This window comes from Pelodiscus sinensis, chromosome 27 (genome assembly GCF_052426305.1).
Source record: "Pelodiscus sinensis isolate ZL-2025 chromosome 27, ASM5242630v1, whole genome shotgun sequence".
NCBI lineage: Eukaryota > Metazoa > Chordata > Testudines > Trionychidae > Pelodiscus > Pelodiscus sinensis.
This window is the reverse complement of record NC_143078.1, coordinates 6,590,620-6,616,075: the sequence shown is the minus strand read 5'-3', so window position 1 is coordinate 6,616,075 and position 25,456 is coordinate 6,590,620. Positions and strand designations below refer to the sequence as shown.

The 25,456-nt window shown below is 44.9% G+C and overlaps 1 protein-coding gene across 1 annotated transcript; it reads right to left on the bottom strand.

Moving 5' to 3' along the window:
- Nucleotides 1-801: 801 nt before the first annotated feature.
- EIF2D (eukaryotic translation initiation factor 2D) lies at nt 802-25,456 on the bottom strand. Its single transcript, XM_014580699.4, has 15 exons — nt 24,965-25,456; nt 22,798-22,988; nt 21,961-22,044; nt 18,748-18,838; nt 16,262-16,369; nt 12,306-12,598; nt 9,018-9,135; nt 8,073-8,118; nt 6,876-6,979; nt 4,298-4,456; nt 3,377-3,466; nt 2,797-2,892; nt 2,096-2,216; nt 1,286-1,460; nt 802-1,181 (listed from the first exon to the last, which is right to left on the bottom strand). The coding sequence occupies exons 1-15, from the start codon at nt 25,018-25,020 to the stop codon at nt 1,111-1,113; spliced, it is 1,803 nt and encodes a 600-aa protein (XP_014436185.2). The 5' UTR covers nt 25,021-25,456; the 3' UTR covers nt 802-1,110.

The following is a 25,456-nucleotide window of genomic DNA, read 5'->3' as shown; positions in this document are numbered from 1 at the left end:
ACCCGTTCTGATACAAAGCACAGTCAAGTGATTTGTGCCAAAGGCACAAGCTTTAGATATTAGCAAAGGCCCCTTCTGTGAGATGCGCAAAATACTGCTGGCAGTGCCTTTGGTTAGTATTGTGTTTCCTAGTGCATGTGTGACTTTTTTGTCAACTGTAAACATGTAAAAATATGTATAAAATGGAATAGTAAAGCTTCGGTAGCCCAGTGAAATGCATTTTTGCAATGCTGTAATTTATTTTTACTACTTCCTGTTAATGCTGTGACATTCTACAAAGAAGTGTCACAGGCCACTTATGAAAGTTCTGGAACAGGTGACTCAGATGCAGACAATGTAAGAAAAAAGATAATAAAACCAGTCAATGGTAAAGAATTGTCTTTGTTTTTATTTAAGGCTTTAGGTGCCCTCTTGTGGCATTCACTGGTATCGCTTTTTCTAAAGTCACATGGCTGTCTAGACTATCTCTTTCGAAAGAGGCTTGTAGTCTACATGTACCCTAAAACACTAAGTCCCACCTGATCCTGTAAGGGATGTTATGCCTATAGAAGGCTCAATGCAAACAGCAGAGCCTTCAAATAAAGAGCCCCCTCTTGTATTTACATGAAATTCTGCGATTCCTTGCAGGAGTGGGGTTCAAACTAGTGTCTCAAACGAGGGGGCAAAAAAAGTCTAGTTTATTTCTCATAGCTGGTGTGGGGTTTTAGTAACCCCTGGAAGGATGTTGGTTTTCAAAAGGATGCTGACAGCTAAGCACATTTGTGTTAGAATTCATACCTCTCATAATTCAAAGACATGATGGGCTGGAATTGGCTTTTAGTTGTTAAACTGTTCCATTAACAAAATAATGAATGGTAACATACATACAACCATGCCCAGTCAGATTACTTTGTAAGCCAGAAATGTAGTAATCCATTGAAATGCTTTTGTAAAATTTTATTTAAAAAAAATTATTTCAGCAGCCAAAGCAATGACACTGAGTGAAATCCTGGGCTCATGGAAGTCAACAGCAAAACTACTGACTTAAATGGGACCAGGATTTCACCCTTCAGCTACAGGCAGAAGGGGGTATAAATAATGAGATTTGAGTACTTCTTACTCTAGACATATTTACTTCTTCCGGCTAAGCTTTGGAGCCTTCTCCAGCCCTTGAATATATTTCCGAGGGAGCTGGTATTCCTCTGCAATATAATCAAGAGTCCAATTTAAGTATGTCCCAGAGTTAGATTTTAGAACTAAAACATTTACCTTGTAACTGATACAGTCCATGTCCACTCAAACTCACCAAGCAGCAACTTGGCAAGATGGTTGATTTGGTTGCCTTGGATCTGGACCTGAACTCTGTCCTTTGCCCCAGGAAGCGTGTTAATAGAGGCGCTGGCCTGTACTCTTTGCTGGAGAGTGTTGGCAACTAATTGCGGGTCTAGGCCATACAGTTCGAGATTCTTAATTATGGTCACCTGTGGATATTAGTGAAAATAACCTTTGTCACTAGGATATCTGGATTAACACCACCTACATAAGACCAGCAGTCAGGACTCGATCCTGCTTTTCTGATTAGAACTGGGTACTAAGGGTTTCCCCATTGTACTGAATTGGACATAATGGGCTGCTGTACACTATCCATTTGAATGTATAACCCCCTCCCTGCAGATACACACATTACCAAAAGCATTGCTGAAGGCAAAACAACAAAAAATTCCCTCCTCATACACACGCAATCACTTGTTTAAAGTATACACATAATGTGATGTGCTTGACATTCCAGGATCTTTAGAAAACATGCTTGATAGTTGCTGTGTTGAGCAATTTAACATCTTTAAAGCACGTTAATACTTGGGAGTTCTAATCTGCAGAGCTGAGTGACAGAAGGTGTTCAATAGCACAGAACCACACCAGGGGCCTGTGCCAAGTTGGAGCAGTTTTCCAATTTCCTACACCTCACCCTCTGCTTCTCTTCAGCAAAGGGGCAAGACTGGCTATGCTGAAGACCAGAATTCCAGGACAGTAATGGTCCTACACGCCTCCAGCGTGGACTAAGATCCATAGAGGTTGTTAATCAACACACCTCTTCCCTATTCTCGCTCTGCCTTACCTTTTTATTTGACGATCTCTGCGCGATGGTTATGTCAATGGGATCGAGGTTTCCTTTCTTCACAACGGGTTCACGTCCAAAAAATGTCATCTGGTGGTGAGGCTGCAGTTTTTCCAGACACCTGAGAAAGGTAAGGCCGGAGTTTAGTTTGTCAGATACAAAAGGTTGCACAATCTCTTTTTGTTAATCTGGGATTCCAGATATGTAGACCAGAGTGATCAAGTGTCTCCAATTCTGATCACTGTGTTTAAGACCGTTCTAGCATGAGTTTGAAGATGTTCTAAGATAGCTTTATGTGTATGTACGTACAGATAGTATATACAGAACCAGGTTCTGTTAGACTTGCCTTGTGAATGCTTATTGGAAAAAAAGATCCATTTTTAAATATTACATTTCTGTGATGTTACTATTCACTTTCAAGGTGGTAAGAAAGAAAGAAAGAATGGAGCGTATACAGCAAAAACTGTCTACTAAACTCGTGACAAGATTTGTAGGTAGTTTTACATTAACAATAAGAAGGTCACTGCCTACTTCAGGGCTTAGTTGTCTAGTTACGATTAACTCTACATGTGGCAAAAGCCAAGTGTGACATTCTTAGCAAATGTGAAAGCCGTCAGGAAACAGCTTGGAGCAGGGAGTTGGACTAGATGACCTCTTGAGGTCTCTTTCAACCTAATCTTCTGTGAAACAACGTAAGTCACCTGCTCAGGAGATCATCCCATTTGAGCTTCAAGATCTCGTCTTGCTCCGATTTATCCAACAGGCAGTCACACAAAATTGGATTTATCTTGACAAAGCTGTAATAGAACAAACTGATCAGATGCGAAGCTGCTCTGTCTCTTCCCTGAGATGTGGGCATTGGGCCTATCTTCTCTGCCAAGCATGCAGCTGTTCCCATGATCAGCTCATGACTATTTATTTCAGCTCCTTAGCATTTGGTGACAGATTAACTTCAAAGCCATCACCCATCTCCAACCCAGCCCAGTGCACTTGTGCTGTAGTTTGATAAATTGGTCCATGTAACACCATATTAATTTTCTTTTATACACTCCTTGTTACTCAGATTTTCTTCACTAAACTCATAGACTTTAAGGTCAGAAGGGACCATTATAATCATCTAGTCTGACCCCCTGCACAATGCAGGCCACGGAATCTCACCCACCCCTCCTAGAATAATCCTCTCACCTATATCTCGGATATTGAAGCCTTCAAACTCTTTTTGCCCTTCACTCAGCTTGACTAGTGAAAACAGATGCACAAATAAAATTCACTTCTACTCACTTCTTGTTTGCTTCATCAACCAACTCGTTAGTCTTCACATAGCTGATGATGATATTTCTCACATCGCTGCTGGAGAGGATGCTGCCTTTCCTATGGAAGGAGGGAATTTTCACTAGGGTGCATTAAGAAACAGGAGTCTGAAAGCTGTACTAACACTTGATACTTCTAGAGGAGCTTGCTTCTTGAGGATCCCAGGCTGCCAGGGAGGGTCGTTTAAAATTACAAATTACACTACCATGCTGCTCCAGCCGTGAATGGGGGCGAAAGGGTGCAAAGGGGTTTGTCATCTCACCACTCCTTCCCCTCCCCCGCTGGGCTGACAAGTGTGGGACTACACACAGAAGTCTCCTCCCGGAGGGTAACAAGACAGCTGTTTATTCCCCTTCTACACTACAGTGTAGTAAAGTAGAACACACTGTCTCTCTAAACCAGTGTTTCTCAAACTGTACTCCACGGAGCCCCAGGACTCCGCGAGACATCTCCGGGGGCTCCATGAGGTTGACAAACTGGAAACGTTGTTAGGTACAACACATACAATCAGTGGACCTTTGGGGCTCCGCATACATTTTCACACATGTAAAGGGCTCCGAAGCCCAAAAAGTTTGAGAACCGCTGCTCTAAACAGTCCAAGGAAACAAATGGTAAATGCCTGATCAGGAATTTGTCCAGGGCACCGGAGTTACCACACTTACACTGTTAAAGTGCTAAAAGATTCTCTGGTGATTTCAGGATTTTAATTTTTTGCTTATCCAGGCTAAAATGCTCCTACCCGCATGCTCTGACATTGCTTCAATACTGACAGAAGAGTGCTGACTAACACCTGGCACATGTCTTCCCTCCACCTCTCTCTCAAGGCTGGCTTGCCAGGTGGGCCCACTTCCATTTCTAATGATGGTTTCACCCCATCTTCCTAGCACTCACTTATGTCCAGACTCCTGGAAAAGTGGAGCCATTTTGCTTGAGACACCGTAGAGTGGTATGATTTCAGGAGCATGGTACAGTTGCTCTCCATCTCCGTATTTGTTCTCGGGGGCAGAGGACACTTCAGACAAGGCTTCGGGGACAACAAACGACTTGATGCTGAAATGCAGTGGAGAAAACAGGAGAAGCTAGTTTCACAGTAGTTTCCAGGCAGAGGAAGGTTGGGTGACAGCTTTTCAGCAGTACAACAGTTCTCCTAAAACAGCCCCTCGGCCCACACCCTCTTCCCCCTCAACTGGCCACCACCGCAGGCCTGGCCAGGACACTTGACCTTATCACACTCTGTGGGATGCCCCATGTTTATAAACCAGAAGCAAAGATCAGGATTGGCTTTGCACACGCATCCCGACTCGCCCTGCAGAGCACAGCTTCTCTGCCCATTCTTGAGTCTTAAACTTTTTTCCCCATTACTTGGAATAGGCCACGTGTTTTAAAAAAAAAAAATCAAAGCAGCTTCGGAGACTCACCTGCCCTTCAGTCCCCATGTCCCTTTCTGTGGGGCTTACAATTGTAGCTTCCTTTTCTTTAGATTGCTCCCCCTTTTTTCCTATACAAAAGGTCCCATTCTCCACCCACACGGGAAAGTGACTGTCTGTGACTTGCTACCAAAAACCCAACATGTACTGAAGAGGTAGGAAATATTTTTCCTCTCATCTCTTGCTTAAAAATTATAGCAGCTATTCAGAGCAGCGTCTGTCCTTACGATATAAAGCAGTTTCTCAACCAGCGGTACGAGTAACCTCAAGGGTACTCAAGAGAAGTATGGGGAGGTATGTCAACGTAACTGAAGTTTGGAGAGAACTGAATTTGTTACGTTTAATAGCACTGATTATTTTTGTACTTTTTACACCCAAAAATTTCATCGCCCACCTGGCTACGATTAAGTTAAACTGTCTTAAAAAAAAATGTGTTGCAATAGTAGAAAAAAATTGTCTGAAAACTGTAGGCACTGAGGGTACTTCATTAAAAAAGTTGAGAAACACAGATATAGAATACCCCTTTTGACAAAAATGCCACCCATCAGATGCAAGTGCTGATTTCAGTCCGCTAAACAAATATGTCTACTCTCAGCTATTTAAAGATCTGTTCTTACTTCCCAGTGTCAGAGAGTAGAACCATGGATCCTGTGCCTGGAGACAGAGACACTGAGGGGTAAGTTTGGTCTGTCTATGGTCACATGTCTGGGGTTTTAGAACCCTAAACAGGGCACGTGAGATGCCTGTTTGTCGGCACCTCAGAGGAGCACAAGGCTTGAACCTTTGGGTCTTGGATTTCCACTGTTGGAAGTCTCTGTAGTGACCAGGAAAGGTTGGACCTATACAATGACTAGTGTTATTTCCAGGTGAACTACTGAGCAGTGAAAGAGTGGTTCCTTCTCCTTTAGAGATGGCGCTACAACACACAGCAGCATTCAACACCGCAAGAACTGTGAAGACTGCCTCCAATGTACTATGTTTTCCTTTCTGCCCCAGACGGAAGACCTTTCTAGTGCAAGCTGGTGGACACACTGGAGAAAATGCACAGCCTGCAGGTGCAAATTTCAACACTGCGTTGCATCCAGGAAAATTAAGACATTTAGGCAACTTGCAGGCAGTGTGTTCAGTTCTGGTTCCTGCAACTTAACGAAGCTGTTGAAAAATTGGAAAGGGTATAAAAAGAGAGCTACAAAAATTATTCAAGCACCGGAAAAAATGCTTAACAGTGAGATTTGGTCTGTTGAGCTTACCCAAAAGAAGACAGAGGGGACCTGATGAGGGTCTAAGTATCTTCATGGAGAGAATATACCAGGTACTAAAGAGCTCTTTGTTTGGTCTGCCTTTCTCCACTAACTAAAAATCAATGGTTGGCAGCTGATGCCAAACAAAATCAAACTGGAAATCAGGTGCAAATGTTTACCAGGGAATGTGATTAGCCACAAAACAAACTACAAGGGGAAGTGGTGGATTCTCCATCTCAAGGTCCTCACATCAAGACCAGATGAATGCCTGTCTTGATAGGCTTTAGCCAAACAAGTTGGGGAGCTGGATAACTGGGTGAAAAGCAATGGGCTGTGTTCTGTAAGAAATCAGACTGAAAGAGCTAGTGCTCCCTTCTGCCTTTAAACGCTATCAGAAGTCAACAGCAACAATACTTGGTATAGCTCCAGCATCTTTCATCTAAATATTATAATGTAACTTTGCAGTCACTCACCCTTGGAAAACAGACATGTTAGCAGAGGCTCCGTGCCTCAGTTTCCCAATCTGTAAACGGCACAATGTTCTCTCCTTGTGGAGAGTGCTTCATACACTAGGAAGGAGAAGTGCTAGGATAGATCAGTTCCTCTCTGGGATGGAACGCGGCCGCTATTTTACAGAATACAAGACCTGCACTCTAAGTACAGATGATCATGTCCACTTAAATGGGGAATTCAAATAGACTACCTGAGCTGAAGTTTGATTGACGGCCCTACCTCTAATGAAAAAAGCTGCAAGACCCTGGAAGATCTCTAGCCACCTCAGTGCAGTTTATAACAACTTACTCAGAGTGTTTCCAGTCTATATCCACAATACTCTCCACCCCTTTGTTCAGCTCCTTCACTTGTACAATCTTCTGCTGCTGCATGTGCTGCAGGAACTTGGAGAGCTGAAGGGGAATCAGAGAAAAATAATGGACCAAGTCAGACGCGCTGGAATTTGGGTTCACGCCATCACTGTGCCTATGCCAGCCACTCTGCTTTGGGATCGAAACATGCATCTGAGGAAGTCAGACATTTCACTAAAACACGTCACAAAACCAACTTTTCTTCTCCGTAAATATAACCAACCCATGGTAGCACTTTTGCACATTCAGTGCCATCTCCTGTTGAGAACAAGATACCAGGGGTTCCACTACTGGCCCTGACACTGATTTGCTTGGTGATCTTCAGGTCAGCTAATACTCCCAACTTGTAATGCTTTCATCCTTTGCTCAAGCCCATGAGAGATCCGCTGCTAAAATCCTGAAGAGGAAAATTGCAGGACGAGCATCTGCATATCCCAGAGAGGAAAGATCTTTCAGTCCAGCACAAGAAAAGGACTCAGGCGATCTAGGTTCAAATTCCCAACTCTGCCACAGAGTGTGTGTGACCTTGACCTAATCATTACTTCTCTTTGTACCTCACTTTCCTGGCTGTAGAAAAGGAATAATCATACTTTCTAAGGGCTTGTCTACACTTGAAATGCTACACTGTAAATACTTTCCTAGGCCAAAAAACAGGGTTCTCCCCTAGATAATCCCACTTCAACAAGTAGTAGCTAGGTCAACAGAATAACCTAGGGTTATCTATATAGGGAAGGCGGGGGCGGTTAGATCAGCTTAATACATCACTTGGGTGGATTTTTCACACTGCTGAGCAACATATAGTCAAGCTTCCTTAATTTTCTAGTGTAGACTGGGCCCAAGTTTTCTGGGACACGGGCTCTCTTACTCTGTTTATGCACAGTGCCTAGCAAAATGGAGCCCCAGTTTGGATTGGGGTTCCCTTAACACAAAACTGAGTGGGCAGAGCAAGCAATATTTGATGAATCAATACAAATGATTTCAGGACAAGTTAATCTACCAAGCTGAGCCTGAACAAGTGATCAAAGAAAGGAATACAATCCATAGCTTTGGGAATGGCTTCTTTAAAAAGGACCCCTCCCCCCGGCAAGAACTTTACCAGATTTAAAAAAGAAAAAAAAAATCAAAAAAATCTCACCTTCTTGTAACTTGATTTCTTTATGTCCAATTGTTGTCCTTCTGGGCTACAGATTAACAACACAACCTTTAAGTTACAACAAACAGCTGGAACTAAGGAAAAATTAGTGTTTGACAAAATTAAAAATGCATGCAGTTTTCAAGACTGGTACAAGCTTTTTAATAGTGTGCCTATGAATTACGCCTGGGAACGCGACTTTAAACATTGAGAGATAGTGGAGTCAGTTTTGTAAGCAACAAGGAAATGTTCACATTCCAATGGGTTAGGCATAACAATACAGAGAACCTGTGTGCGGTACATAACTGTTTCCTAACTTCCTTCAGCCGAGACCCCCTTTGGCTTCTGACAACTTCATTTGGTTAAGATATAAATTTCACGTTATCTTGCTTTAGATTAGTTGATTTTTAATATATATTTTCACACAAACTAAAGTTTGTGGTGTAGTCCTGAATGTGTATGTACCAGAACGTTCCCACTGGCATGACCTCCCAAGCATGGTGTGTGCAAGGTCTGGTGCGTGGACTATGCCATTTTGAGAACAAAATGGCATTGTTCATGTGGCAGACTTGCCAGAACACAGGGCAATCCAAACTGCAGGATGTCTCACAGGACACTTTCCTCCCTCCCCCCCCCCCCCCAAGAATCCCAGGGGGCAGGGACCCCACTTGGGGAATCCCAGATAGTGTTTTAAATCAAGTTACTCATTCATGGCCACTTGAAAGGGGAAATGGAGGCAGACAGTCCTGGAGCAACACTTTCAGAGCAGTATGTATAATGTTAGCTATCAAATATGTTGAGCTCTAGGGTAAAAATTCACCATAAAACTAGTGAATTACATGAAAAGCAGCAGCTTCACCCTAAATATCTCACTGTCCCACGGCACTTTCATTTATACCCCCAAAACCCCACCACACAGCCCCCCAGGATGGTCTTGTTACCACCTACCAGCATGCGAACATATGGTTGCGCAAGAAGGTGCTGGTGAGTAGCGGCAGCTCTGACTTCTTCACTTTACATTTTAAAGCATGAAAAAAACATTGATGCAGTAACTCGTCCATTCGCTCTGCAGAAAACACAAAAACACTTCTCATGGGCCTCTGTGTAGAAAGAGACGGTGCTGACAAGAATGAGTTCTCATTCATCGGGATATTTATTTTTTGTATTGATTCCTCTGAGTTTGAAAATGTGCAATCAGTGCGGTTTAGGCACTACGTTCAACACATCTAAACAGCAAAATCAGAGCCAGGATCTTGTACGTTTTAATCCTAGTGCTGATACCTGCTCTCCTCTGCAACCTTGGGAATGTCACTTAACCTCCCTTTCACCCCAGGTTTCCTCATGAGGAAATAGTGCTCACCTCCCACTCCAGGGAGTTATCTAGATTAAAGGAGGAGTTATGAAGTGAAACTATGTTTAATTACACAGATGTGTTTTAAACGCAAATCCCTTTAACATGCATAGTCCAAAATCTGACTTGTCACCATGCTTATTGCTCAGCCCTAATCTGGCCTGTAAAACAGAGTCACTTAGACTTCACACAGGTGGGTTGTTGCCCCTTTGTGGGCACACGGAGCCTGCTGTCCTCTGAAAAGCACTTTCCCTAAGAGGTTGGTTTGGAATGCATGGTGTGTGTCACGTTTACATATGTACAACATTTCTACAGACTGTTAATCCAAAGTGCCACTTTAGGCATCTCAGATTCAACGTAGGACATAATTAATATTTTGAGCCCATAAAGGGACACTTACTGTAAGTGCTACTGCAGAAAAGCCTCCCACGAGGGCAACTTTAGCTTTGTGGAAGCAGCTTTTACAAACAGATCTTAAGGCTCAAATTCTGAATTAAAAAACCGTACAGCCCAGAGAAACTGTACCTTCCTAATGGGTTACTGGAATTGCTTACATTTGAGAGCAGCTTTGCTGTGAAATTATTCTCAGCTCCTACTATAGTCCCATTTACGACTGGCCTCATCTATCCAAGAGGTAAGTGTCTCTGTGTGTCACATGTTTTGGCAATACATGTGAAGCTTGTAATGCAAAACAAAACAACCCAACCTCTTACTGAATAGACTATATTATCCAGAGAGCCCTCTGGGGGTACAAGATTGGTATCCATATCTGCAAAAGTGAGCCGCACATATCCACATTCAGATCTGCAGATACCAGAGGATGTAAAATGGATACCTGAAGATTTGTAGGGTTCTAATGATCTATACCATGTCATGGACCATAGTCCTGGAACACTAAGTTTTCTTTGGTATGCCAGAAGGTGTTTTCTGAAGTTAATCACCCAGGGAATCCTTTGAGCACAGAACTTTCAGTGCTGCTCCCACAACAATTACCTTAATTCAAAAGTTTCTCAAAGCACTCTACAAAGGTGAGTACCACTAGCCCCATGGGGAAATGGAGATACAAGGAGAAGTGAATTACCCAGCCACGTAACAGGTGAGTGGCAGAGCCAGGAATAGAGTCCACATCTCCAAACTCTCAATTCAATACCCTAATTGCTTAACACACATCTCCTAACAAGTGGAACACAAAGAGAAGAGTTTGGGTGCTATACTGAAAAAGCATCCTTTTATGAGCTCCAGCAGCTTCAAACAAAATAGTTCCTTAGCGCCCAGACCACACAGCATGCTGAGAGCCTTCACTTCACTGAAGTGGAGGAGAATTTAGCACATCCAAACATATGCTCAGCAGCTAAGGCACAAGGTTGCTACTGAATTGCTGCCTACCCATCAACTAGCAGGCAAATCCTGGGACAGGCATGAGAGTCCCAGTTCAGTGAAGAAAAGGGGAGGTGGTTATAGGTCAGGCTTGTACACTGAAGCCAGACTACAAATACACCTATTTCTGCATGAATGCCCTGGCTCACCAGAGATCACCAGGGGACTTTTTGAAGGACTGTAGGCTCTGTGTCTGACAGGGTGGAGCAAACCCTGAGGCCAGAGAAGGGCCATAGAGAAGTACTCCCTGCAGGCTAGAGTGACTGTGGAGGAACCAGCCAATCAGGGGCTAGGAGGGACTACAAAAGGAGCTGCAGGACTAGAGGCAGTTCAGTTGTAGCCTAGACCTGGAAGGGAGGTGGTCAGGGGTGGCTGGCAGAACCAGGGTCAGCTCCTAGAGGAGAGCTGTTGAGAGATGGATGGACTTGAAGGTAAAGTCCTGAACTATGGGCAAAGAAGTATCTCCAGGAGGGGAAGCTCTGGAGACACCACTATCCTTCAGAGTGAGAGAAACTGAGAGAACAGCATCGAACAGAGACTCTACAGCAGGCACCAGGATGGGCCCCTGTTAGAGGTGCATCCCGGAAGGGGTTTGTGATCACACTACAGCTGTGTCTACACTGGGCAAGTTATTCCGGAAAAGCAGCCGCTTTTCCGGAATAACTTGCCAGCTGTCTACACTGGCCACTTGCTTTTCCGGAAAAGCAATGATGATCTACTGTAAAATGGTCAGTGTTTTTCCAGAAAAACTATGCTGCTCCCGTTCGGGCAAAAGTCCTTTTCCAGAAAAACTGTCCTGGAAAAGGGCCAGTGTAGACAGCACAGTAGTCTTTTCTGCAAAAAAGCCCCGATCACGAAAATGACGGTTGGGGCTTTTTTCTGGAAAAGTGCGCTTACATTGGCCACTGACGCTTTTCCGGAAAAGTGCTTTTCCGGAAAAGCATCCTGCCAATGTAGATGCGCTTTTTCCGGAAATACTTAAAACGGAACAGTTTTCCGTTATAAGCATTTCTGGAAAAGGGTGCCAGTGTAGACGTAGCCAAAGTGTGAGACTTGGCTAGAAGACCAAGTAGGCGCAGTGCTTTTAAGATGGACAGCATGCAGGAACCGGCACTCGGCCAAGCGAGGGCATCGCATGAGGGGAGTGCTGACCCGGTTACATCACCACTGTTCAATGACCAGGCAACCACTCAGTGTGAGTCAAAGTCAGGATGGCTAGGACCAGACACAGAGGAATCTAATAGAGAAGTGGCAGCTGCATGGTTCCATAGATAGAGCCCTGCAAAGCCACAGATGGCCGCTTTATATCCATGGGTATCTGCTTCCGTGAGTGTGGCTGTGGATCCGAAGATCATTTTTGCAGATATCCACTTTCTATCAGCGGGGATCCACATCCATGGAGGTGGATATTCACAGCTCATTTTTGCAGAGGCAGATACAAAATGTTATATCCGCACAGGGCTCTATCCATAGACACACAACATGGTTTCATTTTTATGCTACCATACCTTGTGGAGTTCTGCCATCTTCTGTTTCCAGCTGAACCTCGGTGATATCTTCAGCCATTTCTTCAGCACCAGGCTCACCAGGTTCCTTCTCCTCCTCAGTCAGCCTTGTACAACTGTCGCCCTCCTGCAAGCTCAAACTGCCAACGTCCATTTGTAGCGATGGGGCAATGGCAAGGTCACTCATGGGCTCCCGTCCCCCCTCCTCTTCGTCATCTTCATCCGTGCTTTCCAGCTCTGCAGGTTCTGCTCCCAGTGGCGCTATTGTGGGTGGGTTTGACTTGTCTCCAAGTCCCCTTAAAAAAAAAAAAAAAAAAGCATAAAGCAACTTTATGGATGCCTCTTCATTATTTTGATACAGGATGGTTTCTCCTCTAGCTGTGAAGCATCCTGTGCCAGAAAGCACAGCCAGTCCCGTCTAGTGATTGCATAATCATGGAGCTAGAAAATACAGATCCATCAAATGAAGATGAATTCACCATGCCCCTAGGTAAGTACGTTGTTCCCATTGTTAGTTACACTTGCCATGAAAAGTTTGCACTTTATTTCTCGTCTGAATTGGTCTATCTTTTGTTTTTTAGCCATTGGAGCTTGTTATGCCTTTGTCTGCTGAATTAGAGCCCTCTAATTTCAGAAATCTCCTCCCCACATAGGTACTGCTAGACTTATCAAACCACTTAACCTTTTCCAAAAGCTAAGTAGTCTGGACTCCTTAAGCCTCTGACTATCAGGGAGGATTTTCAGCTGCTGGGTTTTTGTTTGGTTTTGGTGGTTTTTGTAGCTACTAGCCCACCCAAAAGCAGGCCAGTCAAGATCCCAGCTCCACTAAAAGATTACTTGCCATGGCCGAGTCTAGAGCACATCAGACTTTTGCTGTCCCTACATACTCCATTTTGATTTTTAGAATTCTTGGGGGTGAAACTGGTGCCCATGATGAATGCCAGACGGCTAGTCCAGGAAGCTCAAGCCCCTTATTTAGCCACAGAATAGGAATAACACAATCAGCCTTAGGACAAAACTTCCCCCACTCTGTTTCTTAACTAACTGGTGACCTTGTCCTACCAGAACTCATTAAGTTAGTGCCAGGTGCATTGGTGGCTTTGTGACATGACTACTTGAACCTCAAGGGCAGGACTGAGACACATCCATGTCCATTTAATCTCAGGCAGGCCAAACTACCATCCATCCAATGGCACTACGTTTTCATCAGAGCTAACCTCAGGCCATGGAGCTCTGAAAACAAGCTACTGGCACGCAGCCAGGCTCTTGCAGGGTTCTAAAATGGAAACACTCCTAAGGTAACTCTGGACACTAGTAAGAGTGAAAGCTACAGTAATCTCCTTCCTCAAAACACACATTTTATAAGCTAGCAGGCTGAGGTGAGGATTATAGAAAATCCCAGCAGAGAGAAGACAGGAGTCAAGATGCATATTCCTCTTCATTAAATGAAAGGCAATGCGCATTTATTGCACAGCAAAAAGGTACTAAAGTGAAGCATAATAATAATGGGCCAAATTGGTTCACGGTGCAGCTCCATAAAATTCAAAGAATTTTCCCTAGCAATTTAGTCCCAATGTCATAGAACACTAGAACTGGAAGGCCCTCTTCCTTGTGATACCCTTTTAGATACCTGAAAATCGTTGTCCCCTCTGTCTTTTCCTTTCCAAACTGAACAAGCCCAATTCTTTCAGTCTTCCTTCGTAGGTCATGTTCTCTAGACCAGTGTTTCTCAACCAGCGGTACTAGTACCTTGAGGGATACTTGAGAAGTCTGGGGGGGGGGGGGTGATGTAGTGTTGGTACCTTGCTCGTTTGCTAGGCTGGGGTTGTGGGTGACCCCCACTGGCTGCTGTCTGTACCACAGCCCAGCAGAGTTGCTGATGGGACAGGGAGGTAACCTGTTCTCCCTGGGAGGCAACTCGTCGAGAAACGAAGGAAGGAGGGGAGGCCAGCCCCTGGCTGGGAGGCAAGGCTGGAAGGGATGTTTTTTAGTTTGTCTGGTATCATGGAGGAAGTAGCCTAAGCAATGGGCTGGGATTTAGGGGCCCAGTTTCCCCCCATCTCAAGGGGGTCTGAGGCATCCTAGGCCTGCCCTGTAACAGGATTACATGTTTGCTATATCCTGGAGAAGCAATAAACTCCCTCTAGTCTGTTCGTGCCATTACAGGGGTGCAGGAGGCGGGGGAACCCTGACACGCAGCCACAGGGGGTACATCAACACCACTGAAATTTGGAGAAAACTGAATTTGTTTTAAGTTTTACTGCACTTCATTATTTTTGTACTTTACACCCAAAAATTTCACTACCCGCCCGGCTATGATTAAGTTGTTTAAATAAATGTATTGCAATGGTAGAAAAAAAAATTGTCTGAAAACTGTAGGTACTGGGGGGGTTTTATAATTTTTTAAAGGGGTACTGTATAAAAAAAAAGGTTGAGACACACTGCTCTAGACCTTTAATCATTCTTGTTGCTCTTCTCTGGACCTTCTTCAAATTCTCCACGTCTTTCTTGAAATGTGGTGCCCAGAACTGGAATATCTTATATGTATGGGCACATGCACATAAAGACATCAGGGCACACCCCTACTCCTGCTAGAAGTGCCATGGGAATTAACAGCTATATAGAGCAGAGCAGACTAGAAGTATTGTTAAGGCTTCATCTGAAATATCCCCCTAAACAGTATTAAATTCTGTGGGATCTGACTCAGCTAGGATCTGAAACTTTGGGGGGGTTTTGTACTAACTTAGATGGAACAAATGGGCCCAAAGAGTCAAAGTCAGTCACTGGGGTCAAGTTAACATTAAACATTGTTGAGAGATGCAGGATTTGGTATATGGCAAACACACACTGGACTCTTATTCAAGATACAGAAAATAAGGCAAACTCCGTAAAGCACTTGAAATGTTAAGAGTTAAAGTTTTCATTTTGACAACATCCTTTGTTCCCCTTAGCTACAGAGAGATTTTAGGAGGAAAATCGTCTTTGACTGACAGTCTCTTATTAAATATGGTAGCAACTACCCTTTGGGGAAGAAGTTAGCTGAGATGAGCTGTTGCAGCTACTGTTATTAAAAGTCCAATCTGGTTTCCTCAAAGACAAGACACAAATACCCCTCATAAATGAGCAGAGAAAACAACATCCTACATAGAAAATGCAGCTTCTGTCTCTGGGGTTGAACCCTCACTGCTGGAAAACAGCTGTTCAGCCACTCCGACTCCCGGCACACTTGTACCAGCATTCGGGCTGTTTAGGGCACTGTTTTTAGCGCTCTTTTTGGTCATAGGCTTACAGGTTTTTCAACACTGCTGTACTGGACTAGGAAAGAAGAAACACAGTAGGGAAGGAAGAGGAGGACGTTGTTTTGAATTGCACTTGGTTTTCGGGAATTAACTGGAGGTGGCAGTGTTGCATGGATCCCTCTCTGGATGGGGCTGGTCAGAATCTCTCTCAGGATTAGAAATGAGGAGTTCAGGGGGCCCAGGAGAAAGCGAGGCTGGCAGCCACCACGGTGAAGCTTGCTCTAGTAACCAATTTCCCCCCCCCCCCCATCTCTCTCTTTAAAGACACAAAAAGGGAGGGTAGGTGGGGAGAGAAGGATATTGGAATAGCCCATTCCCTCGCTATCTCTTCCACCAATTATACTTAGTTTGACATGCCAACGTGAGCTCATTAATTTTTCAGTTTCATCTTGTTTACCAGGCACGACCTTAACACAGTCCTGATTTATAGCAATAGCCCTTTTGTCTGAACTAGTTCATCTGCCTAACTCGCTTTTGCCCCTCTTCCAGTCAACACGTGCCATTATAGGTGACCGAGACATTCCATGAACTCTGGCCTCACAGCTGAGCTCACAAGTAGGGTAAATCAGCAGGCTTCAACAGCTTCCTGGGAGTATTCCAGACCCAGTCCTCATCTCATTTTCAAAGACACCCTGGACCATTCGTTGTCTGCATACCCACCATAGATGGTCCGTGTAAACATGCAGTATGGCGAAACCCTTCCCTTTCATTCCAGCAGCCAGCATCTCTCCAGTGGACATGGTAGCGACTCCTACTGCTACTGGGGCCCTGAGAAAACAGTATCAGAATGGAACAGCAAATATTCATACTACCTAGAACACAAGACTCCTAAGCCAGCATAGCACAAGCATTCTTCTGCAACATCCTTGATAAGGGAGACCAATTACTATTCTAAAAAGGTATGTCTACACTACAGTATTATTTTCAAATATCTAATTTTGAAATAGCTATTTCAAAACAACGCATCTACACACAAAATGCATTTCGAAATAGCTTTTTGCTATTTCGAAATAGCGCGTCCACACTCGGTGGACGCTAAATCACATTTAAGGCTGGCTGGAACCAGGTCCGGCAGAGCATCAGGTCAGGAGTTACTTTGTGTGGCTGCTGGCTGAGGCCTGTGCTTAATGCAACCTCCCTCCCCTGGCAGCTGGTTTTCACCTGTCTCTGCTTGCTTACCTCGATGAGGGACAGCAAAGCATTTTGTCTCTGTGCTCTGATTGCCCTCACTCGAGACACCACAGCACGCTGCAACATGGAGCCAGAGCTGCCCCTGGGCACTCTGGTGCTTCTCTTCAACACATTGCTGTGAGCCTGGCTGCGAGCCTGGCTGCACTTTCTGCAGGCTGCCATCCAGGAGGTCCATCAGGGGGCTGTCAGTATCAAGGAGGCCCTGCGGGAGAGCTTCCACCCTGAGGAGCACTAAGAGTCTCCCTGGTCTGCCCCATTGGGGGCTTGTGCCTCATTCCTCCCTCATGGCCTTCCACTTACCCCTCCTTAATGTCAAATAAAATACACGTATTTTCATGAACACAAACTCTCTTTAACAAAATGGAGGGTGGGAGGAGAGAATGAAACTCTGGTGAGACTGGGGAAAGGAGGCGGGAGACGGGAAGGGAGACGGTGGGCGAGGGGAGGGGTAAACCTTGGAGGAGGGAGCTGGAAGGGGGAAGCAAGGAGAAGCTCAGGGTTAGGGGGGAGGGTCTCGCTGGACCAACTTGATTTTCATGCGAACCTGCTCCTGGGTTTGCATGTGGCCTTTGGTGGCCAGGCTGGCAGCTATCCTGCCATAGACAGCTGAGTTCCTCCGTCTAGTGCAGAGATCATGGATGTTGGGGGCACCCCCCCCCCCCAAACATGAATAAGGTCCATGATCTCCACTCTAGACCAGGAAGGCGCTTGCCTTCTCCAGGCCCTGGCAGCTCCTGCAGTGGAGGGCTGGCTGCCAGTGGCTTGCTGGCTCATGTTTTGGGGCCACTGGGTCAGGGGCAGTGACTGCTGGCTCTGGGCTGGCAGGCTTGGAGCTGGCACAGGCACTGTGGCCAGAGTCAACCCCTTTAAGGGCTCCGCGGAGAGGAGAAGGGAGAGGAGTGTTCTTGGTTAAGGCCGAAGTGGCCACCAGGGCACCCTGGGAAGGCTGGAGGCCCCCTATTTCGATATAAGTGTCTACACAGCACTTATTTCAAAATAGCAATTTTGAAATTGGCGTTATTCCTCGTGGAATAAGGTTTACCAATTTCGAAATAACTGTTCCACTATTTCGATTTAATTTTGAAAACGGAATGTCTGTGTAGACGCTAGGATTGTTATTTCGAAATAACTTTGCTGCATAGACATACCCAGATAGATTAACTGTAATTCTGTTCTTTACATTGTGCAATTTCAAACCATCTAGACACTTTCTATTTTCACCCGTTCCCCTCTGGTATGCAAGGTCTTCTCTCCACATTACCCCACAAATTCTCACTGGATAGCTGCCCTTTAACATCACTCAAAAATGCCCTCTTCCGTTCATTCTCTCAGAAACATCTCACAGTGGCTGGTGCTAGAAGACAGGATACCGGGTCAAAAGCAACATTGGTCTGAACCAGTATGGCCATTCTTGTATACTTAGCAAGCCACTCACGTGCCTTCCTCCTTGGGAGGAGACTAATTTAGAGAGTTGCAAAGAGCAGGCAGAACAAAATTTGGAATACAGCTTTGAATTTACAGCGATTGGACATTTAAAACAATTCATATGTTATCTGCTTTCACAAAACAATCAAACCCAACAACACTGGTAAACTCCATGGTCCCATCCCCCTTGTAAAGTAGCCCCATTCCCAGGAAAATAACTTATCAGAGTTTCACTGTTTTGTTTAAAATTATCTTATTTCAAAACAGAATCCTCAACACTGAAGAAAAATCTTGTCTTTATTTAAACGTTATGCATTTTGATTCAAAACCATCCCATTTGCAAAATTTTCCACCAAAGGCAAAATGTAAGATACCAAGGATATGCCACCACAAAATTGCTAATTTTTCTTGCAAAAGTTCCTAAATTCAGAGTCTGCTTTCATATTTTTGTTTCTCCTAATCCCTCTCAAAATCCTCACATAAAAATGCAACATTTCTTCCCTCGTAAGAGAAACTATAGATAAGTGTACCTGTTTCCCACCAGGGTAATGGCACAGAGTGTGCCCTGCTGTACCTGAGGAAGACCACGAGATGACACCATAACTCCTGGCAGCATTAGATCTGAGGTAAAACAATAAAGAGCCATTAGCATCCTCTTAACAGTTGCAAGCCAGTAACTATCCAGCCAACTCCTCCATACCCAGCCCTTCTGTTATTCAGCAAAAATAAAAGCTTGGAACAGCCAAGTGCATGACAGGTAAAAATTTCCTCCTGCATGTCTGCTATTGAGTTGAGAACACAGGTTGAACCTCTCTGGCCCATGATCTGGCAGAATTTTAGTTAGTTGGTTGTCTGCTTATTGTGAGTGTGGCCAAGTTTCCCACGGTCCCATAAAGTTTCTTTACAGCCACCAGTCTTGGCTCTGTGTTCTGTGCTGTTATTTAGCTCTAATTACCCCCAAATAGTCTTTAAAAAGTCTATGCGGTAGCCGTGTTAGTTTGTAACTTTAAAAACAAGTAGTCCTATGGCACCTTAGAAAAATAATAGTAACATGAGCTTCCGTAACACTTGAAAGTACTTCACCCTGTCTATGCACAAACAATAGGGATTAAGGACCTATAAAACCATTTTACCATTCTATTAAAATAAAAGCATGATGGGGACACAGGCTCACATCCACAAAGGTACATAAGATCTTGACTTCCCTGGATTTCAGCAGAGGTTAAGAGCCTCCATGACTTTGTGGCTCTGGACCACAGCCTCTTATCTAAACCTATCCCGCTGATAAAGGCAAAGCTACTTGGAAGCACATACCTCACTCAGGAGGCAGTGTTTTCCATGTTTGGGGGAGGGAATGTTTTTCCCCATACCTTGGAGCTGACCTCTCAGTGCAGATTCAAAGGTACAACGCTCTGCCAGACCCTTCTAATTCTGCACACTGACACCGCAAATGCTGCCTCAAAAAACAAGTTTCTGACTCTGCTGTCCAAAGCCTTCACTCAGCCTGGTTGTTAAATTCGATTGGTCACAGCAGGAAGGCTTTGCACAGTTAGCATGAGCCTATATTTTCAAAATAAGGGCATGGGAAGTGGAGAGGGAAGAATCCAGGAGTGTTTCCAGCTCACCTTTCTCTCTTCTCCCAGCAGGTTCTAGCTTCTTCTACAACCCAGTGCAGACCCTTCAGCCTATTGCCCTTTGAGGGTGAGGAAATGATTGCCTAATTTAATTAACTCCAGCTGAGCTGGCCCTGCTAACCAAACAATGCCTGCACTGAGGGCAGCTGTGACTTTTCTTCTGCCTGGGACAGAGCATTAACCTTCTCCTTGCCAGATACATCAGTGTACCATTGCAGGTGTCAAGGGTTGCCTTCCTCCAAAGCCTCAGATATTAGCTATTGATGCAAGCAAGGAGCTGGGCTTGACAGTTGAGTGGTCTACTCTGGGTAGGCATTTAAGGGTACTGCAGGCCCTTTGCACTCCAGCATCATGGAACACACACTGAAGGCAAACACTCTTTCTTCCATTTGCCCCTACAACAGCTTTCATCAACTCTAACACTGCAACATGGGTCCAACCCTGGTTCCCAAGCAGTGATCGAGCTGTGAAATTCCTGGGCTAGGGCAGGAGCCACATGAAGGTCTCAGCGCTGCAGGATGAAGTAAGTAGTACGCCAGAACATAGCTAGCACTTAATAAATGCTAAAATACCCAACTTGGAGCCAAACAAAGAGACAGTACAAAGCCGTGCTGCCTTGGCTTTACTACTGCAATTGGCTCCCTGCTCATAAACACCAGGTTGCTGCAAAGTCTCACCCCCACGCTTTCTGGAGGCTTCTGCATCATTGTGTCACTGCCCTTCCTCTTTGGCTAGTCCCCAGGGCCACCCTCTCATCTTTGGGTGTGGCTCAGAAGTCAGCTGAGGCAGCCTGGTTATCATGGGAGACCAGTGACTGACCCTCACTTTAATTAGCCTCCTCTTCCCGATAGGACCTTCTCGGTGCCAACAAGGTAACAGCAGGTCAGTGGCTAGAAACACTCCTCAGCTATCTCAGTACCAAACCCACAAGTCCATGGACTGCAAGCAGCCAAAACAGAGAGCCTCAAATACCACAACAGCCCTGCCTCCAACTGAGGCCAGCTATGTGATGGGAGAAAGGCAGTCCCTTTCTAGACACAAGTTCCCAACACATGCTGAGAAGACAGCATTCAGATTTCTGATTAGGTTTAGGCTTGTGGTTTAGGTTGGAGGTCAAACCAGGAGTAAGGTTTGAGGACACCCAGTTCTCATGAGCAGTTGTGAGGTTTCAGGTCAGCATGACATGACTCCCCCCATCCAAAGTGGAATCTGGGAAAAAGACACCCTTCCTGTTTTGCATCAGATCCCCAGCCAAATACCGGGACTGAGTCTAGAACCAAGGATTTGAATGTAAGCCCCCACATGACATACACACTCCAAAACACAGGCACCGAGGGGGGAGGGGGAAAGAGAGGGAAGAATCAGCTTTAAAACACACACACAGAGTAACATTTGCTTATACTGAATTTGGATAGAGAAATGCTCCTTAAAATAAAGTAGTGGAAAGCAGCTAAGTTTTGTTGCCTTGTGAAAAAGTTAACAAAGGCTATAGAAGGAGGAAACACATACTTCAGTTCCCCAGTTAGCAGCTGTTGAATCAGTATGATTCTAACCAACAAACAAAGTGCAACAAGCAAAAATCCAGCTTTGAGCCATCATATGGGAAAGATCAATACATGTGAATAGATTGGTCTAGATGGTGTATATCAGTGTTTCTTAAACTTTTTAAGACCAAGGAACACCAAACAATTTTTTTTTTAAAATGACGAACATGAAGGATTTTTTGTTGAAGGGAAAAAAGAGGGGGGGGGGGGAGATCAGAGGGGGAAGATAGAGAGAAAAGAGGTTGCCTGCCCCTTTGAGGGCAGCCATTTTGAACTCTTGTTCTCCATGGCACACAGGTGTGCCACCGAACACAGTTTAACACACACTGGTGTATATACTTAAATTGTATTTGCGGCTAATTGGTTTTCCTTTATAAAAGGGACCCCAAAAAAATCCCACAACACTGTCAGTGCATTCTTCTTAACAGCAATCTCCTGCCTTCTATTCCTCAAAGTTGTGTCCTGCACTAGAAAAATGAGCTAAAAAAGTTTAGATCTAGACCAATTAATTTTGCAAAGCAACCGACATATGTAACAAGAAGTAATTGAGTTTTGTTCCTCTTACCTGCTCCTCCAGCTAGTTTCTGTAGCACAGGGGGCCATGTTGAGAATGCTGGAAGAAGATCTGGATAGGACCACAGGGTATAAACTGTACAAAAGAAAACTGATTTTAAACACACAGCATTCAAGTTTTTTTAGACTCCTTGCCCTCTTCAGGCCCCAGTAACACAATTACAGCAGCATACCTTTGACTGTAACTAGCCAGCTGCTTCTTTGACTTGGTTGGTCAAAAATGAGGCTACACTGCCCAGCAGCATCAAAAACAACAAGCCAGCAGCTATTTGCAATGGATCAACTAAAGTGTGAATACTTCAGTTTCAAGTTTCCTACGGATAGATGATGTGTGGATATCTTGACATGATCTTCTTTAAATTAAGGATGTTTTGAACTGAATTGCTATGATAACATGGGCAAGTCACAGCAGAGGAAAAATGATGGAACAGCATGTTTTTCCAGAGCAATTCAGTCTTTCACAGACAGAATTCCACATGAAGGCTGAACTTCATGAGCATGACAGTTGTGCCTTATGGTAAGTGAGTGAGAAAGGAAGGATGGTCTAGCGATTAGGGTGGGTTTAAGTTCCTGTTCCACCCCAGATTTCCTGTGTGATCCTGGAAGAGTCATTGCTCTGTGCCTCAGTTTCCTATCTGTACGATGGGGGCTAATACTGTCCTGCATTACAAGGAATATTATAAGGATATATACATTTAAGAATGTGAGGCACTCAAATGCAAAAGTAGAGTTGCAAGTACCTTAAATAGATGAGCAATGCCAGAACTTTTAGATGAATTATATTTGTGGGAAAGTAGTGTGGGGAAAAATTCTATTTCATTTTTCATACCTGTTGGATATAGCGTTTTCTCCAATTCAAAAAGGATTGGGTTCCTGTTGTTGGCATATACCGTGACCGCATCTCCTTTGTGAGCATACAGTTTGATGATATTGAGTTCCTCTTTGTTTGGAACAAGTTCTGACAGTTGTTCGCTGCTGAGGGTGGGAAAAGCTGTTGTCACATCAGCCCGCAGTTTCCTCCTGTAAAAGAGAAATCCGCGCTGAGGAAAAAAAGGCTTTAAAACAATTTTTTGTTTAAGCACAGGGGACAGAAAGAGACCAGTCATGTCTCAGGAAACATGGGCTCAGATGGGATCCTACCTATACAATTGCTCTCAACCAGGGAAAAGCGTACCTGAAATAGCTATTCTGTGTCTTAACAGCAAGTCCGTTATTTCAGGCTCACTATTCCGAGGTCCCTGTAAACCTCATTCCACAAGGAGTAAGGGATGTTTCAGAACAGCAGCTTCAAAATTTGGCACTGTGTAGACACTGCCAAATTATAAAAAACTATTTCAAAATAAGATCAAAGATACACAATTTGAGATTCACATATTGTGTATCTTATTTCGAGCTCTGGAGCAGTGCAGATGCACCCCCCATGAGCCAAGTCAATTTATCTAGGTAGTTCCCTAGTTTTACAACAATTTACCTGAGAAGCACTAGCAAAGTATCTACTAAATATCTTTGGAGATATTTAAGAGTATGCATTTACCATGAGATAGTTACTTAAGTGTAAAATCCTAGCAGAGACAAGGTACGGGTGGTTTTAAAAATGGTGTAGCTATGCCTCCCATGTGAGACACTGATGTAAAAACATTTTGTTTTCCCATGAAGGCAGCTTCAGTACTGAGTGAATTTAGCAAATACTAGCCTTGTGCTGCAAGGCCCTTAGTGAACTTTGTATTATTAGAAATATTTAAAGTATGCAGTGTTATTGTAGCCATATTTGGTAGTAAAGGGTGGATGAGGTAATAACCTTACTAGATCAACTTTGGTAGAGCTCTATGTAAGCTCAAAAGCAGGTCTCTCACAAAGAAGTTGGTCCAGTAAAAGGTATTACTTCACCCATCTTGCATCTCAAATATTCACTCTGGTATCACACAATATTAAAATAAGACACTTCCACAAACTAGCAGAAATAAGATAAGGGAGGTTTCCCAGCTAAAAGAAGGGAAAGAGCTAGGGATATTAAATATTGTTTAATTAAATAGTCAATTAACCTCATGGATTTTTATCTATTACTGGACTATTCTGTAGTCCACGAGGGTGCTCCAGCCCCACTCCCGAGGGGTCCCCTGCCACTCTGCACTGTTGCCACATCAGAGGCAGCAGCCCAGAGTGCCAAGCAGAAGCTGATCCATGAGGGGAGCCAGTGGGTGGCAGCAGCCTGTCGCGGGGGGAAATGGGGCGGCACAGGCAGAAGGGCCTGAACTCCTGGACCTAGTATGAGCTGGAACTGAACCAGGCTGCCTGCACACCTAGCTCCTAATACACTTTAAATGCAGAACCACAGCAGGGGTAGGACCAGGACCCTGAGCCAGGCTTCTGGCTAGCCTGCTAAAAAATTTACTGGAAAGGGAGGGAGGGAATGCATGTAGTCGACAGCATTAACCCATACGCTTTTGCTTATTGGTTAATCGACTACACTAGGGGTTCTCAAACTCGTGATACCGCGGGGGCCCCCCTTCCATTGCAACCAGCCTCTCAGTTGCTTGCGACCCCCCCCCCCAAGGGGTCAGGACCCCCAGTTTGAGAAATGCTGGACTACACTATTGCAGCCTTCAAAAGTGGCCTCATAAGACGACCCAAACTGCCACATGGCAAGCCCATATGTTTCAAAGCTACTGTGTAACTAGCCCTTGGGTGTGCGCCATTTGGCAATGCCTGAATGCCAAAGCGACATAAAAAGAATCCCAGTCCGGTTTCGTTTCTTCGGAAGGCACTGTGTACCCGCAGGAAAATTGTTTTTTAAAACGTCTCTCCACCCCCCACCCCCCCCCCCCCGTTGTAATCATTAAGATGTGAAATCTCCCTCGTGCTTCTTAGAAAGCTTCTGACAGCCCTTGCCTGAAGGGAGAATTTCTCCCGACAAGGCAAGAGAAGATGCAGCATGATCCATGGCCAGCTACCCTGAAAAAAAAAATCTCACCTAGAGTGAAATTAACACAACTCACCGATCGGAGCCTTTGATGGCCGTGTTGGATTTCACCCTGAACGCCTTGGAAAACATGACCCACGTGCAAGGAGAAGCGTCCAGGCCAGCGGTGCAGGTAAGGTGCTAGAAAGGGGAGAGCATGACCCCAGCTCCAGGCTCGCAGCTCTCCGGCTTCATTTGATGCGAGCAGCCATGCTACAGTCCAGCAGCGAAACGAGCCCGTGCGGCAACACACAACAGCTGCTGCTTCCTCCGGCTCTTGCTGCTTCCTCTGAAATGGCCAAGCATGCTGAGCTGGGGGCGGGGAGGTTGAGCCTGCAAGAGCTGACACGCGGGAGTCACTTTGCTTGCAAAAGAAATGCTGCCGCCCAGGAAAAGGATTCCTGAGTGCAAAGATCCTTGCAGCACGCGGTTCGTTTGCAGGCACCGAGGCGTGGGAAATAGACACTCCAGAGCCGCCTGGGTTACAGCCAGTGCCATGCTGAGCTCAGCTTCCCAGCGCACAGTTTCC